General features: G+C 48.9%; 1 protein-coding gene across 11 annotated transcripts in view; it reads left to right on the top strand.

Moving 5' to 3' along the window:
• The window catches only part of ATP2B2 (ATPase plasma membrane Ca2+ transporting 2), a 188284-nt gene that overhangs the window by 130621 nt on the left and 39578 nt on the right, over window positions 1–18085 (top strand). For 6 of the 11 annotated variants that reach the window (XM_015130237.3, XM_077993428.1, XM_077993431.1 and 3 more), the window contains exons 9-12: window positions 703–744; window positions 1579–1737; window positions 4349–4563; window positions 7903–8145. In XM_015130237.3, coding sequence (XP_014985723.1) covers window positions 703–744; window positions 1579–1737; window positions 4349–4563; window positions 7903–8145 — 659 coding nt within the window. The remainder of the gene's footprint in view (window positions 1–702; window positions 745–1578; window positions 1738–4348; window positions 4564–7902; window positions 8146–18085) is intronic. The other 5 variants (XM_015130243.3, XM_028844451.2, XM_028844452.2 and 2 more) reach the window with 1 other exon arrangement.

The raw sequence follows: 18085 nt of genomic DNA, 5'->3' as shown, positions 1-18085 counted from the left end.
CTGGTCACTCTCAGGGGCATTGGGCAAGGGGTCATCCCTGGGTGGCTTCACACTCTTCAGAAGGAGAAGGAGAAAGATCATCCCTCTTGAAGCCCAAAACTAAGGAACACACTGACCTTAGTGCCTTGTCCAAACCCAAACTCCTCTCCATTCTAGAAACACTGTCCTCTCTCTCTCTCTCTCTCTCTCTCTCTCTCTCTCTCTCCTCTCTCTCTCTCTCTCCCTCCCTCCTCTCTCGTCTGCATGTTTTCTTTTATGGGAAAATGAAAAGGATGTAACTGAACAAGTTTCCCTTGGCCTTCTCTCAACCCAGAAAACGCCAAATAAGTCACAAAAGGCTTGGTATGGGGGCCTGAGTGCTTCTCTGCGCCTCCTCCAGCAGATTCTAGTCCCCTGCACCCTCTGATACTGCCCTTTGATCTGTAACACACTAAGGGCCAAAAGTATTCCAGCAGAAATCTCCCTCCTGAGTCCCCTAGAGGATCAGGAGTTGCCCAGCTGGCAAGCCCCACAGCTAAGGCTGTGGCCAGGCCTGCTTCTGCTTCAGGGCCCTCCCCAGCCCGCATCCCCACACAAAGGGATGCAGTCAGCACCGCCCTCCCTCCATCTGTGACATTAATGTCCGTGGCCTGTTGCGTCTTCGTGATGACCGACCATGTGTTGTCTGTTCTCTGTTGTCTGTTAAAATTCTTTGTCGTGTAGGTAAAATGCAGGATGGCAATGTGGACGCCAGCCAGAGCAAAGGTAACCCTTTTGGATTAACCGGCATTTGTGGTCCCTGAGGCCCCTCCCCACCAGCTCTCAGAGTCACACCAGAGACAGGGACTAGCGGGGGCCAGAGGCAGACACATCCACTCCTACAGGTGTCTGAGGACGTTGGGGGTGTAGCTGTGATTCTCATGGTGCCAGGCCAAATAAAGAGGTGTCCACCGGTGAGGAGGGGGACGCCCACAGGCCAGCATCTCCCTAGCCTTTGAACTCTGCTGACCATCAGCAGAAGATTTTGAGATCCTTAGAGGTTGAGGGGTAGGGAGTTTGGCTCAGTCTCTGTCCAAAAGGGTCACGGGCCCTCCAGTCCATCCTGCATGAAGAGGCCACGCCAACTGGGATAGTGACTTGGCTCCCGTGGCCGCCCTGTTTTACATGTTAAGTCTCCTTTTTTGTCCCTCCTGTCTAGTGGCTACTTAATATCCCACAACAGGTCCCAAGGACCAGCTGGGTAGAGCCCAAGCCTGTCTATCTTGTCTGAATGTGGGAAAGGACAAGGGACCACCTGGGGTAGGACCCACGGGCTTGTTCAGGCTGAGAGGGGGATCCAGGGTAACAGCATCAGTCCCTGCTGTGTCCCAGATTCCAGGTCTGAGGCAGTCAGTGCCACTGGGATCCATAGCTCCAGCTGGAAGAGCCAGGCCCCCCATCACAGGACTTCTGCACCAGTCATGCGGGGCTCAGTCCGGGCAGTCAGCACTTCCCCTGGGCAGGCAGGGGTGGGCGCCAGTGCCTCCACCCTGTGGGCTGACCTGCATGTGTGTGTCTATGTGTCTGTGTGTGTGCATGTGTGTGATCTGCCCCCTGCAGCCAAACAGCAGGACGGGGCAGCCGCCATGGAGATGCAGCCCCTCAAGAGTGCCGAGGGCGGCGACGCTGACGACAGGAAGAAGGCCAGCATGCACAAGAAGGAGAAGTCCGTGCTTCAGGGCAAGCTCACGAAGCTGGCTGTGCAGATTGGGAAGGCAGGTGAGTGCAGCAGGTGGGAGGCAAGGGACAGGGCTCACAGGGGGACCCCAGGCAGAGCTCTGCCCCAAGCTCACTCTCAGTTACCTCATCTGCAAAGTGGGGGGCTTGAATGAGTGCCTGAAGCCCACCGTTCTCTACCACAGCACCCAGTTTGAGTCCTGTGTACAGTAGGCACTCCATTAGCACTCAGTGATACAGAAGAGTGAAGCTCAAAGCCCAAGCTCTGGTAGCAGATGGCCTGCATTCTTGTCCGGCAACGGCTGTGAAAACTGAGGAAAGTAACTTCTCTTAGCTCTGAGCCTCCGTATCCTCATCTGTAAGATGAGGATAATAGCTGTCCCCACTTCACAGATTGCTGTGGGAGTTAAAGGAGACTCTGCATACAAGGCATTAGCACTTGGCAGGCGCAGCAGCTGGAGAGGGGCAGGGCCTGAAGTTCCAAGCAACACGGACTTTGTCCTGAGGACAGTGGGAGCCATAGAAGAGACTTGAGCAGAGGAAGACAGGAATGGGTTTGGGCTTTATCATGACCACCCTGGCCACAGTGCAGAGGAAAAACTGAAAGAGGTTGAGGGACAGTGCCAGGAGCCCAGGGAGAAGCCCATGGTCTGAGCCCCAGCACAACAAACTGGGCATCCCAACTAAAGTGGTAACTGCAGGTGATGGCTGGTGAGAGCCCCGCTGGCCCAGCTGCAAAGTGAGCCCCTGACCCTCTGGCATGGCCTAGGCTTCCCCTCCCGGGTAAGGAGGTAGCAAACACCAAGGCCTTCCCACCTGGCTGCTCGATCCTTTGTGGCTGTCTCCCCAGCTCTAATTATAGATACCACCGCATGGGGAAGAGAAGCAGATTACAGACTTGGCTGTCTATATTTAAACTTGGGGGCCTGGTGACAGCTCCTGGCTGCTGGGAGCTTGGCTTCCCGCCCCTTCAACTGTCAGACAGGGATGGTGCCGGCTCTGAGGCTCTGCAGCTGGAGGTGGGGGTAGAGAGCTATGGGCTCAGGGATTTCCTCTATCCTCTATCCCACCATCGCCACCACCATAGGCAGAAGACTCCATGGAAACATGGCACTGACAGGGCCAGGAACTAAGCGATGAGAACAACCCCGTGGCCTTCAAAGTCCTCACTCTTCTCCCTCCTGCACCTCAGCCCTGCCAAGAATGGAGTTCACAGTCAAGCACTCCTGGGTTCACAGCCCATCTCTGCCTCTCTCTTGGGCTGAATTCCCTGAGATGAGTAAGCAGGAGATCTATTGACAGGGTGCTCTCAGGTGAGACCCGCAAGGGGCACAGGTCCAGGCTAGGGAAGAAGCCAGGGGCAACTGAGATTTCCAGAGAACTCCCAGCCTCTCCCGATCCCTTGGGAGCTCTGGAGCAACCCAAATCCATCCCTGCCCTCCTCTGCTCAAGCCTCCTCCATGACTCTCACTGTCCTCAGGATGAAGTCCATGCTGCCCAGAACTCTAGGGTCTGTCCTACCTCAAAGCAGATGGCTGGGCTTTGGGACTAACACGTCAGCCGCTGGATGTTGGCCATCAGGTTGAGATGGGAGTGCATTCCCAGGCCCTTCCCGACAAGCAGACCCAGTCACCTCAGCAGGCTTCTCCTCTGTCAGAGGCTGTGGGTGTGAGCAGTCTCCACAGCACCTGCAGTAGCACCTGTAGCAGATAGGGGATGGGCATGCTAAACTAGCAAGAGGAACCCCCAGGGGATCAGGACAGGTTCCCAGCTGCATTCCTACAGTTACAGCATTTTTCTCGCCTGTGGCTGCAAGCAAGTCACTTCCCCTCTCTGAGCCTCAGTTTCTTCATCTGAAAAATAGCTACCTGCTGTTTCCTCTACATAGAATGTTCTTCCCTAGGTCACCATGCAACTGGTGTCTGCTCAAATATCACCTCCTCCAAGAAGCCTTCCCTGGCCACTCTAGCTAAAGTAACCACTCCCTACCTCCCCCTCCCCCAGTGTCACTTTCTATCACATCATCCCAGCCTTTTTCTTCACAGTGTGTAGCCATATCTGAAATTGTCTTGTTCATGTATTTGTTTTTTTGTTTCTTGTCTTCCTCCTCCTCTAGAATGTCTGCTCTTCAAGGGCAGGAACTCTTATCTTCTTTACTGCTGTGTCCTTAGTTCCCAAACAAGGAACTAAGATGTGCCTGGCGTGTCATAGGTGCTCAAAAGGTATTTGTCAAATAAATGAATAAATAAATGATACCAACTTTACATCATTATTGTGTGAAAGCTCTATGCAAACCATTCCTCCATTTATTCACACAGTCACTTGGCACACATCTCTTGAGCACCTACTATGTGTCGGAATACCTACTATGTGTTGAGCACTATACTGGGCACTTTGCATGCATTACCACATTTGAGCCTTACAAAATCCTGGGGAGGAAATATGCATCCCCATTGTACAGAGCAGGAGACTGAGGCTCGGTGAGGATCAAGGTCTCAAGAACTTGCCACAGGTCACAAAGCAAGGAGTGGCAGAGCTGGGAGGTGAGCTGGGGTCAGCCTGACCCAGAGCTCTTTCAGCCAAAGGTTTGGTCCACACCACCCACGGCCTCCACTGCCTGGAACCCCTCGAGCATGTGTCCCTCATATTGCAGGCTTGGTGATGTCAGCAATCACAGTGATCATCCTGGTTCTGTACTTCACCGTGGACACCTTCGTGGTCAACAAGAAGCCGTGGCTGCCTGAGTGCACGCCTGTCTACGTGCAGTACTTTGTCAAGTTCTTCATCATTGGCGTGACGGTGCTGGTGGTCGCCGTGCCCGAGGGGCTCCCTCTGGCCGTCACCATCTCATTGGCCTACTCAGTGAAGGTGAGAGGGGAGGAGAGCAGGACCAGCCGACTGATGCAGCTGCAGCCGAGGGCCTGGGGGATCACTGGGGCCGGTGCTGGGGTTGGGAGATGAACGAAGAAGCCCATAGGCCCCCTGGGAGCTCAAAAGAATGTATGCAGGACCCCAAAATTTTGACGCTTTCATAGAGTCCAGGGGCCTGTGGCAAACCAGAGAGCCATACCCTGGCTGAAGAGGCAGCTGTTATTCAGCCCAGTCACATGCCGTCTTGCAGGGGTGCAGACCCGGCATTGCCACATTGTCACCTTTTTCCAAGAGAAGTCAGAAATCTGGACTTAATGTATTAACTCGCGATTTTTAGACATTGATAATCAACTCAAAAAAATTTTAAAAATAGTAAAGACATCACCGTGGAAGCCAGAATTCATCCTTACCCCACCAAATTTACACAGAAGTCTGGCGGTCTGAGACATAGGCCCCTCGGGTAACCGTAGCGCTTGTAAAACTCATCTCAGAGGTGGCTCCCTAAAGTGAGAGGGGTAAGCCAAAAACAAAAAGGAAGTCTGATTTCATGGAAGCCTCCTCCCCTCTGGAAAGAGGCTAAAAATATAAGAAATTTTAAAGCAGTTAAATGAAGAGCTGGAGTCATGAATGTTTTCCAAGGACTGGGACCTTTCTAAGCGCTACCTGATGGCAGAGCTGCACCTCCACTGCACCCAGGCCATGACTGTCTGTGGAGCCCAGTCACTGCCAGTCTGATGCTACTGGGTCACCCCCAGGTTCTCACACCCGGGTCTCATTTTTTCCCTTTGCCCCATGTGTTTTCCACCTGGAAGGGCCGGGCGTAGGGCTCCTGTTTCCAGCGCCCCATGCCTGAATGTCCCTGCGAGGGTGGAGGCGTGGCCATGTTTATAAACAAGGCATTCACTCTTGAGAAATTGGCAGAGCCTCCAGAGGGCATGGTGAGCATCAGTTTCCAAGCTGGAATTTGGGCTGGGCTCTCCGATGTAATTTCATACAGAAAAGAGATCTCCAGACAGGTGCCAGAAAGTGGCAGTTCTTTGTAACAGATATGGCCCTTATCATCTTCCTGTTTTAGGGTTCTTAAAGAAACTCCATCCCCACAAACCAAAGCCCAAACAGGTCACAACAAGAGGCTACTTTGAGACCCGGGGCCAGCAGAGGGTGACTGTCATGAGTAGGGGGCCTCCACAGCCACTTCACTGAGCCTGGGGATGTCCTTGAAAGTTGCACAGAGCTCGTTTGGGAGAATCATATACAGATGCTTTTAGGCTCTGCGCCTTCTGCAGTTCGTATCTCTGGCACCCACTACCTTCACTCATCTTAGGTAGTGTTACTTTTACAGACACTTGATAAACTTAGGAGAGCACCCCAACACAGGAGAGGCAGACTGTGCCCTCTGTGAGCCTGGACCTGGGAGCCACCATCAGGAGCACAAAGATGACTGACCACTTAGATCAGCACTGCCCAAAAAGAGACAGAATGGGAGCCGCATGTGCAATTGTAAGTTTCCTAGTAGCGGCCAGGCGTGGTGATTCATGCCTGTAATCCCCAGCACTTTCAGAGGCCGAGGCAGGAGGATCGCTTGAGCCCAGAAGTTCAAGATCAGCCTGGGCAAATAGTGAGACCCCATCTCTACAAAATAAAATAATTTTTTTAAAAAAGAAGAAAAATTCCTAGTAGCTACATTATTTTAAAAAAGTAAAAAGAAATCAGTGAAGTTGATTTTAATAATGTAATGTACTTAACCCAGTATGTCAAAATTATTATCAATCCAACATGTGATCAATATAATAATTATAAATGAACTACTACTTTTACATTTTTTTCATAATATCCTCTAAATCTGGTGTGTATTTTGCACTCACAGCACATTTCACTTCAGAATAGCCATATTTCAAGTGCTCAGTACCCTATACATGTATAGTCACAATACATGTGACTACCATATTGGACAGTACAGACTTAAAGATTCTTGAGCCCAACAGATGAACCCTCTTGAGAGAGTGCAAGTGGGCTGAGGCCCAATAGAAAGGTCCAGGCTGTGAGGTTAAATGGAGATAGGTTCAAATCCTGGCCTTAAACCCCTCCAGGTGTGTGATCCTGGTCAGTCACTTTGCCTAGATTTCTTCAATTGCCAAAATGGATTACCAGAATCTTCTCATATGCCACAGAATTCTTAAAACATCCGAGAAGACTTTGCAAACTGTAACATGTGTTGCAAATTCAAGTTGCTGTTGATCATTCAACATGCATTTATTATTACTATTGTCACAAGTTACAGTAGGAGAAACTGCAAAAGAATATAATCCTGCTAATACTCATTTTTAGTAACATAAAGCTCTATTACAATTATTCTAACTGCACTTCTTTTTTACCCTGGTTATAAAGAGTTATAATGAGGAGCAAAATAAAGGAAATCAAATTCCTAGGCACAGCCTAGAACTCTATCTGATTCAGCTGCTATGTCAGGAGGGCCTGCATGAAGAACAGTATTTCCTTGAGAATTACTCCATTTGCATTACTTGTTTGAGAACCTAGAAGAAGGTATGAGTGTGGAGTTGGGCCAGAGAGAAAAAAAAAGACAGATAGAAGAAAATATTACATATAGGAATACTAGGAATACTCCATTTTTGTTATAAATTTCAAAAAAAAGGATGTTGATTACAAGATGTACCTAGTTCTGCATGGTAGCTAACAGTCAATATGTTTTCTTTCTCCCTTTTGTGTACATATTTTTTAAAGAAATGTGTGGTTTTTATTATGCAAGTGATAATACATGTTAGTCATAGAAAAGATAAAAATCTATAATTCTATCATTTAGCAATAATGACATTAACACTTTGATATTTTTCCAGATATTTTCCTATATCCTAATTTATTTACTTTTGGTAAAATTAAAATGACAATGAAAGCCAGGCACCAGTGAAAGATGATACATTTGAGAAAATTCATGACCAAATAAGGAATAGTTACTTATGTTAGTCTGTAAGAGAAAAATATTTAAAGTACCCAGAGAGGAACCAACCTTATTTATCTTTCCCCCTTTTTCCCATAAAGAATGTAGATTACTTCTATAATCCAAATTAATAAATTCAATTAATTGAGTCTTTTAAATGGTTCAGATACTAAAAGAGAAAGAAAAGGGCCATGCACAGACAGAAGAAGCCCAGGTGTAGGAGACAGCAGCAACCAAGATCCTTTACAAGTGCGGGAAGCAAAGGGGCAGGCTGTGGTGGCTCTGCCTTATTTACTACATGTTTACCCAGTGCCTCTAGGCACCCCATGCTCCCCAGCCCCTCTCTTCACTGATGCCCTCTCACTTGCCCCTTCTCCCAGAAAATGATGAAAGACAACAACCTGGTACGCCACCTGGATGCCTGTGAGACCATGGGCAATGCCACAGCCATCTGCTCAGACAAGACGGGCACGCTGACCACCAATCGCATGACAGTGGTACAGGCGTATGTCGGTGACGTCCACTATAAAGAGATCCCTGACCCCAGCTCCATCAACACCAAGACCATGGAGCTGCTGGTCAATGCCATCGCCATCAACAGCGCCTACACCACCAAGATTCTGGTAAGTGGGTACCAGGTACATCCACCACCAGAGGGAGCAACATTCATGGGATGGTACAGAGGTACTGGGCAGGTTGAACAATATGATTCATAGTCTCAAATCCTGCTAATATATTTTGGTATGGTCAGATAGTAAGCAACATGTTTCTGTTTGACTTAATATACTATTAATATTGCTGTAATGTTTGTGTGACAAACCTTTATTGTTAATTATGTTTTTTAAATCCTGTCACTGAACCCCCACTCCCCCTGCCCACACACACACAAACTTTTTATTAGTGTGCTTTTGCTGAATAACAAACTACTCCAAAACTTAATGGCTTGAAACAAACCTGTGTATTTCACTCAAAGTCCTGTGAGTCAGCAGTTCAGGCTGGGCTCAGCTGGATGGTTCTTCTGGTCTCAGCTGGGCTTCCTCCTGCATCTGCAGGGGGTCACGTGGACAGCTCTGCTGATCTTGGCAGAACTGTAGGCTGATCTAGCATGGCCTCAGCTGGGCTGGCTCATCCCTGCCCTGTGTGGTCTCACCTCTTCTAGCAGGCTAGCCTGGGCTTGTTCACATGGCAACAACAGGCCTCAAAGAGAGAGCAGAAGTGTGCAAGTTCTCTTGAGGCCTGAACCGCCACATTGTCACTTTTTGCCACATTTTCTTGGGCAATGTAAGTCAGGAGGCCAGCCCAGATTCACACAGTGGGAAAACAGACTTCACCTCTTGATGAGAAGTACCGTAAGGACATGGATTCAGAAAGGAGAATAATCATGGCCATTTTCACAATCTACCACTGATGATGATGTTGTTAGTAATAGTAGTAATATTATCCATTTTAATAAGAAAAACTCTCAACTTACTGTCAGCTAAGCTGCCTAGATTCACCATGCTATAAACCCTATCTGGTTTAGAAGCACAGGTTGCCTCTTTGTAATTAACCAGCACTGGATGAAGAGAAACCCAAAGTTCATCCATCCAGATGTCCATCAGCTCCCAGATGTAGAGCATTTCTGCCTCGTGAGCATCTGGGTGATCTGCTAAGCTTTTTTGTTTACCCTTCCAATGTGCTGAGCCCTGACCTCCTCCTCCTTCTGCCCCTGAGCCAGCTGCAACCCTCTCGATTAGGTGGGTTTGTAGGAGCTGCTAACAGCTTTGTCAAAATGGGGAAGAGAGCATGGGTCAGCAGCAAAGAGCCAAGGGCTGGTAGGGGAAGGAGGAGGAGGCAGCTCCTGCACCCTCTGCAGCAGCTGAGCAGCCACCCGCATCACCCTGGAGCAGCAGGCTAAGGGAGGCAGAACTGACAAAGGGGAAAGTAGGTTAGAGGACCCGTGAAGACAGTGATAGAGAACCTTGGGGTGATGCCAAACATGATGACGCTTTTGTCTTCTTCCCCCACCCCACCCAATTTGGGAATCAAGGGAGATCAGCGATGCTTTATTCTGCTCCCCAGGCTTTCCTAAAATAACTGGGTTGCTGATAATGATCTCCTCCTGCAGACGTGGCAGAGAGGGGAACAGGGCAATTCACAGAATGGGCTTTAGCCATGTGGGCACAGCCCTGTGGGGTGGGCTTGGATTGAGATGTGTGTAGTGCAATTATAGTCGAAAAGAGTTCTTGGGATCTGCCAAGAAGGCTGAGGAAACCTCTCCACAGTGATGAGTCTCAATTAAGCAGTGCTTTTTAGCACTGGAGGCAAAGCTGAAATGTCATTTCCAGATGTTGGTGGATTGAGTCTATTCAAGTGGCATAAAGGACAGGGGTCAGTCGGTCCATCTGAGGAAGTGCAGCTGCTGAGGTTGGAGAGAGGTGGGAACTGGGGTCCTTGGTTTGTAACCCAGGCCAGGTCCCTTACCTCCCAGAGTCCCCTCTGTATCTGGAACCCTGGCATCAAAGGATACCTGCACCTGTCTTTCTGGATCTTTCTTGTAAGTTCCCTGGCCACATTATTCTTTTTGCTGGGCGCTGACAGCCATCGATGTGGGAAGGACAGCAGAGCCTCTGTGTGACTGGGTAGTGGTTAAAACTTAGACTCTGGAGCCAGACTGCCTTCGTTCAAATCCCTCACCAGCTGTATGAATATAAACAAATTATTTAACCTCTCAGTGCCTCAGTTTCCTAGGGGAGGGGGAGAATCTTGGATTGTTGTGAGGATAAAGTGAGTTAGTTAATGGAAAGTGCTTAGCCCACAGCACTCAGTATGACTAGTATTGTTGTTATTCAGCAATAAAATCATCCACTGAAAGGAGATTCCATTTGTAGCAATGCAGAGGTTAACAAATAAAGAGAGCAGAGGCATCAGGACTAGAGAAGGAAAGGCTATTGCCCAAAACCATTCAGCCAATTAGCGGCAAAGCTAACCCATGGATACCCTAAAGCTAGCTGTTGAGTCAGATGTCCAGACTAGGTTCCTGGTCATAGAAACCAACCCTGCAGCCCTCTAGTCTACGGTCTGCTTGGGAAGAAAGGTCTGGGGTCCAGAGGGTAAGATTCACAGCCAGGGCCTGCAAGCCATATGGGGCAAAAGGCCTCTGAGGGGCTCCCCTTTCTAGGCTCAGATGAAGACTGAGAAGAGGCTCGAGCTGCTCAGCTCAGGTCAGACACCTGGCCACCCTCCAAACCAGGAAGGAAATCTAGATTGCAGGGCATTCTGAAAACATACAAGAGGAGACAGAGCAGGGATGATATGCAATGTCCACCAGCTTCACTACCCATCAGCTTTAATTGAGAAATGAGCCTGGACTGGGAAAATAAGACCCTGGGCAGGGCTGGGCTCCCATATGCTGTATTTCCCCCTCCACAAGGAGGCCAGTTCCTCTGTGTCTTCTGGCTGTCTGATGCCAGGCTGTGGGTTTTTTAAGAGCAGGAGACAGCTGAGTCTTCTCTCATCCCCCTCGGATAGAGTTTTGGGAAGTGCTGGTTGGATGGGTGATGTAAGTGAATGGACTGGTGAATAAATGTGTAGATGAGTAATCAATGAGATGAGGGGTAGGTAGGGAGAAGGGGTAATGAATGGATGAGTGGTGGGTAGGTAGATGGATGGGTGGATGGATGAATGAGTAGACGGATGGATGGATTGATGGATGAATGCATGAATGGGTGGGTGGATGAATAGATGGGTGAATGGGTGGGTGGATGGATGGATGGTGGTTAGGTGGATGGATGGGTGGATGTGATGGTTGGTAAATGGATGGATGGATGTGTTGGTGGATGGATGAGTGGATGCATGGATGTATTGGCTGGTGGGTGGATGGATGGATGGATGGATGGATGGATGGGATGGGTAGATGTGTTGATTGCTTGATGGAATGGAATGGTGGATGAGTAGATGGATGGATGAATGAATGGACGGATGGATGGATGAATATGTGAGTGGGCGGATGGGTGACTATGAATTTATAGGAGTCTTGAGGCAGGACTGATGTCTCTACCTTCTACTTTTTTGTTCTTGTGTGGCAGCAAGAGGCAGGAGATGGCCTTGGATCCAGTCCCATGGCCAATACCAGTGCTCTCTCACTACCTCCAGCTTGTTGTGCTGGTCTCTTCCACAACTACCCTCAGCCATCCAGGCATGACTGATCCATAGACCTCCCAATTAGCTGATGCATTTTACTGAAAAAAAAAAAAAGAGTATTTGCAAGGATAGATTGCAAGGTCTACAAGATTCACAAACCATAGAGACCACCTAGTTCAGCCTCCTCAGTTTACTCTGAGAAATGGGAAGGGATTTGTCCCAAGTCACCCCATGGATTAGTGAAGTTCCAGGTGTTCCAATACCTAGCTCGGGAAGCAATGGTTAAGAGGTTTGACTCTAAAGTCCAACAGACCATGGTTCATATCCCAGCCGCAACACTCATCACCTATGTGACCCTGAGCCAGTTACTTAACCTCTCTGAGCCTCTGTTTTTCAGTCTATAAAGCGAGCATATCATTGTTGCTAACATTTACTTAGCTAGGCTCAATGCTGAGTGCTTTCCCTACCTTGCTTTGTATGACAGCCCACAGAGTAGGTGACACTACACCCAATGCATAGATAAGGACCCTGCAGTTGGAGCAGTTAAAGCACATGCCGAGAGTGCCCGAGCAGATCTGAGGCCAAGCCAGGATTGGAACCTAGATCTGTAACAATCCCAAGCCCAGGCAGGTCCCTGCCACTCAGGGCAGAGCTACACCTCTGCCCTGAGGCTGTTTGTCCGAGGGCTGTTGTGAAGCTTAGATGAGCTGAGGAGGTGTGTACAGCGCCCCGCACAGTGCTTGACACAGAGCAGGCAGGCGCTTATCCATGGCAGCCATTATTCTGTTTCCCTCTGCTGCTCATTCTGAGCCTTCCCCTCTGTAGTTTGCCATGCCAGCCACTGTCTTTCCTGACCCTTCATATCCCCTTCAGATCAGCTGGCCAAACAGGACCATTCCCATCTCGCAGCTAGGAAAACCACACTGCAGAAACAGAAGGGAACCTGCCAGGGTTGCTCCTCACCACCAAGTGGCAGAGCTGGGCCCAGAGAATTCTGGAGGAATTCACCAAGCAGGCAGGAGGCAAGAGTATTCCAGGCAGGGGGCACGACCCTGCAAAGGCTGAGAGATCTTAAGATGTGTGGCTTACTTAGGAAACATGGTGATTTGTGGCCTGGGCATTTCTGCAGGGCCAGAATGATGAGAGGTGAGGCTGTAAGAACTGGGGGGAGCCAGTGGTAGCAAATAAGCCCCTAATGGGCTTTCTCCTCCCAGCGTTCAGAAGAACCACCGCAGGTGGAGGGTGGTGGGAGGGCTGAGGCTGCAGGCTGGGAGGCCTCTCAGGGGCCCAGCCCCATCCTGTATCCCATCCTTTCTGAGAATGGCAGAGCCTTTTTTCTTTCCATTCTTATTTCTTTTTTCTTTTTTCTTTTTTGTTTGTTTTTTTTTTTGTTTGTTTTGTTTTTTTTTTTTTTTTTGAGACGGAGTTTCGCTCTGTCACCCAGCCTGGAGTGCAATGGCGCAATCTCGGCAAGCTCCACCTCCCGGGTTCACGCCATTCTCCTGCCTCAACCTCCCGAGTAGCTGGGACTACAGGCATGCGCCACCACGCCCGGCTAATTTTTTTGGTTTTTTTTTAGTAGAAACGGGGTTTCACCACGTTAGCCAGGATGGTCTCGAGCTCCTGACCTCATGATCCGCCCGCCTCGGCCTCCCAAAGTGCTGGGATTACAGGCTTGAGCCACCGCGCCCGGCCTCCATTCTTATTTCTAATCATCAGGAACTAAACTTGCCCTCGGAGGGAAGCTGCGTGAATCATCTTTTAGTCAGAAATTGCTTCCCTGCCTCAGAAACCCTAGCACACCCTCAGATTCCCTTTGTGGTCTCCAGTGCTTTGTACGTCAAGACTTCCACTAGCAGCTCTAGCCACCCTGCAGCTCCTCCGAGCCACAGCTGAGCTTTCAGATGGAAATAGCTCTTTCCTCCGACTCTGGAGGCACCGCGCTTCCTTGGGAAAACATTCCCGTGTTCTGCCCAAGTCTATTCCGTGTACTGAAACCACCCGAGCGGACTTAAATTTTCTACTTCACTAGACCTCTTTTAGAAGAGATTGACACTACAGTTGACATTTGAACTATTAAACTGATGGGCACTTGTGGAGCTGAACTGTTAGAAGTTTATGGCATATTTCTGAAACATAAGCTATTGAGAGAAAAACAAATCTCCCTGGAGCCCCTGAAGTGGTTCTGAAGGAAGGCTTCCCCCTGCAGGATGGTTTTCCTGAGTAGATAAGCCAAGCTTCGCCTGGTGAAGCCCCAGGTCCCCAGGACACCCCATTCTACACAGAGGTAGCCACAAGGCCAATAACCCCAGAAGGGAGGAGGGTTGTCTGTGTTGTATTTCCCATAAATCTTAAAACCTAGCAGATAGTAGGGAGGGCCGAGGAGAAAGGGGAAGAGGGGAAGCAGAGACAGCCCTTGAATTCAGATCTCCCGGGACCAAACCCAGGGCTCAATCTAATATTCCTGTGAGCCTCAAAGTCCCCCTGAGCCAGGCCACGCCCCGAGACTGGGCTCGGGCCAAGCCAATAGGGTCAGAAGGCGTGGAAGATGCTAGAAGGGACTTAGCAGGGCACTGAGGTGGGGAGATGGGCCATGGGGTATACGAAACAGCAGGGACCTGGGTGTTGAATTCAACAAGGGTATTGCTTTTGGTTGTTTTTGTGAACACCGTCTCTGGAAGAAGAGTTTAAAGGAAATCACTCCAGATGGGGAATTCCAGTTTTTAACAGAGCTGTTAGTCCCTTCACCCTGATACGCACACAGTGACACATACACACACACCACACACACCACACATACACCACCCATCATGCACATACAGCACACAACACACACCACTCACCATACACACCACGCAAACACACAACACACATACACCACCTACCACACACACACAACACACATAACTCACACATCACAACACACACGAACACACAACACACATACACCACCTGCCACACACATACAACACACAACACCCTACCACACACATACAACACACACCACGTACACAAAACACACTACTCATCACACACACATCACACACACCACACATACACCACCCATCATGCACATACAACACACAACACCACTCACCACACACATCATGCAAACACACAACACACACCACCTACCACACACATTCAACACAAAACACACACATACAACACCTACTACATACATACAACACACACCACATACACAAAACACACTACTCATCACACATGCCACACGTACACCACCCATCATGCACATACAACACAAAACACACCACTCACCACACACATCATGCAAACACACAACACACATACCACCTACCACACACACAACACACACATCACACAGACACACAACACACATATACCACCTACCACACAATACAACACACACACCACACACACACACCACCTACCACACATATACAACACACACCATGTACACAAAACACACACCACTCATCATACAAACCACACATAGAACACACACACAACATTCACCACACATTTAACACATACAGCACACCACATGCATACACCACCTACCATGCACATACAACATACACCACACACACCACTCACTACACACACCACATACACCACACATATAACACAACACACACACAACACTCACCACACACACCACACATCACACACACCACACATACAACACACACAGCACACATACACCACTCATGAAACACATCACTCATCACACACAAAACACACATACACCACCTACCATGCACATAACAACACACACTACATACACAAAATACATACACCCCTCATCACACACAACACACATATACCACATTACCATACACAAAAACCACACACAACACACCACACACAACATACACACACCACTCACCACACACAGTACACATCACACACACATCACACATACCACTCACCACACATACAACACGCAGACCACACATACACATGCACATACAACACACACCACACACCACTCATCACACACAAACACACAACACTCACCACATGCATACAACATACACCATACACACCACTCATCACACACACTACACAACACATATACACCACATATCACACACATCAAACACACAACACACGTACACCACCTACTATGCACATACAACACACACACAGCAGCACATATAACACACACTATGCACAGTACATACCATACACATACAGTGCACAACATACATGCCACACACACAACACACACCATGCACCACACACACAGACCAAACGCATCATATACACACACACACCACACACATACCAAGTACACTACACATATACACACACCACAGACACACACCCCATGCATCACACACACACACACACACACACACACACACACACACACTCTGCACTGATGAGCTGGGGGAGGCTCCTGGGAGTCTACTCTCCTAGAGTGCAGCGCCTCTGCATTCCAGGGGGCTTCTGTAGTCCCAGACACCCGCACCCACCTCCTGCCCTCCCCGCCTCTGGGGAAGACCCCAGGGCTCACTGGCCTTGTGCAGCCACCTCACTCTCCTCAAAAGCCAGGCCTTTAGAGGATGATTCTGGGAACCAAGTTCTGCCAAAATTTCGTGCCACCTGGCATCCTGTTGGCAGCACCCCACGCACAAACACAAAATTATTAATTGATTCACTGGACAAATGTTCACTGGCGGCCCATGGCACTGGTGGGGTGGAGATGTGGGCACAAATGAGGCAAACTGCCCTGCCCTGGTGACTGAGCCAGTGGTCTCTGCCAGGGAGACAGGCAGGCTTCTGGGAGAGGTGCTCTGTGAGCTCAGGGCCCAGGCCCCCTGCTTCGGCTCCTAGCCAACTAGACCCTTCCTTGCCGTGCAGCCTCACCTCTCCTGGCCTCAGTTGTGCATGACTGTAAAATGGGAGGAAGAACAGCCCCTGCCCCGTAGGCAGCTGTGAGCCTATGATTAGGTGATGCATGTGAAGAGCTCAGTAGAGTGGTGAGTGCGGAGCAGGCATCTGGGGAACCGAGTATGGCTGCAGCTGTTGAGGTCGGGCCTCCAGGCATCGGGGAGACGTCATTGCTGAGGCCTGTCCTTAAAGGATGCTGGCTAGGTCACCAGAGACAGCCAATTAGCATAAAGTTGTTTTCTAATGGCCTCTTAGAAAAATTATCACATTGCAGTTATTGCAGTTTACCATGCTATGGAGTTCATTTAGGAGCTTTTTTTTAATTACTATTTTTATTTTTCGAGATGGGGTCCTGCTCTGACGCCCAGGCTGGAGTGCAGTGGCACAATTTCGGCTCACTGCAACCTCCGCCTCCCGGGTGTGTGTGATTCTCCTGCCTCAGCTTCTCGAGTACCTGGGATTACAGGTGCCTGCCACCACTCGCTAATTTTTGTATTTTTAGTAGAGACGGGGTTTTGACATGTTGGCCAGACTGGTCTCAAATTCCCAACCTCACGTGATCCGCCCGCCTCAGTTTCCCAAAGTGCTGAGATTACAGGTGTGAGCCACCACACCCGGCCTGTTTGGGAGCCTTTTAAGCTCTTTTTTTATTTCAAAAATGTGCGTAGGCCGGGCGCGGTGGCTCACGCCTGTAATCCCAGTACTTTGGGAGGCCGAGACGGGTGGATCACGAGGTCAGGAGATCGAGACCATCCTGGCTAACACGGTGAAACCCCGTCTCTACTACAAATACAAAAAAAAATTACCCGGGCGTAGTGGCGGGCACCTGTAGTCCCAGCTACACGGGAGGCTGAGGCAGGAGAATGGTGTGAACCCGGGGGGCGGAGCTTGCAGTGAGCCGAGATCGCGCCACTGCACTCCAGCCTGGGCGACAGAGCAAGGCTCCGTTTCAAAAAAAAAAAATTTACGTAAAATATATATACCATAAAATTTACAAACTTGGCCATTTTTAAGTGTATAGCAGTATTAAGTACATTCACATTGTTGTACAGCTCATCTCCAGAACTATTTTCAGGTTGCAAAACTAAAACTCTGTACCCATTAAATGGTAACTTTCTATTCTCCTCTCCTCCCACATCTGGCACCCACCATTCTACTTTCTGTCTATAAATCTGACTGCTCCAGTAGCTCATATAAGTCGAGTCATACAGTTTTTGTCCCTTTGTGACTGGTTTATTTCACTTAGCATAATGTCCTCAAGATTCCTTCATGTGGTAGTAGCATGTATCAGAATTTCCTTCCTTTTTAAGGTTGAATAATAGTCCATGTATGGATAAATCACATTTTGTTTATCCATTCATCTGTTGATGGACAGGTTGGTTGTGTCCAACTCTTAGACTTTGTGATTAATGCTGCTTTGAACATGAGTAAACAAATATTTCTTTGAGTACCTGTTTAAAATTATTTGAGGCATATTCCCCAGAATCCGACTTTCTGGATCATATAGTAATTTCATGTTTAATTTTCTGAGGAACTACCATACTGTCTTCCATAGTGGCT

Source organism: Macaca mulatta, chromosome 2, assembly GCF_049350105.2.
Source record: "Macaca mulatta isolate MMU2019108-1 chromosome 2, T2T-MMU8v2.0, whole genome shotgun sequence".
Taxonomy (NCBI): Eukaryota; Metazoa; Chordata; class Mammalia; order Primates; family Cercopithecidae; genus Macaca; species Macaca mulatta.
Note: the sequence above shows the minus strand (reverse complement) of the source record. Positions and strands in the feature narration are given on the sequence as shown.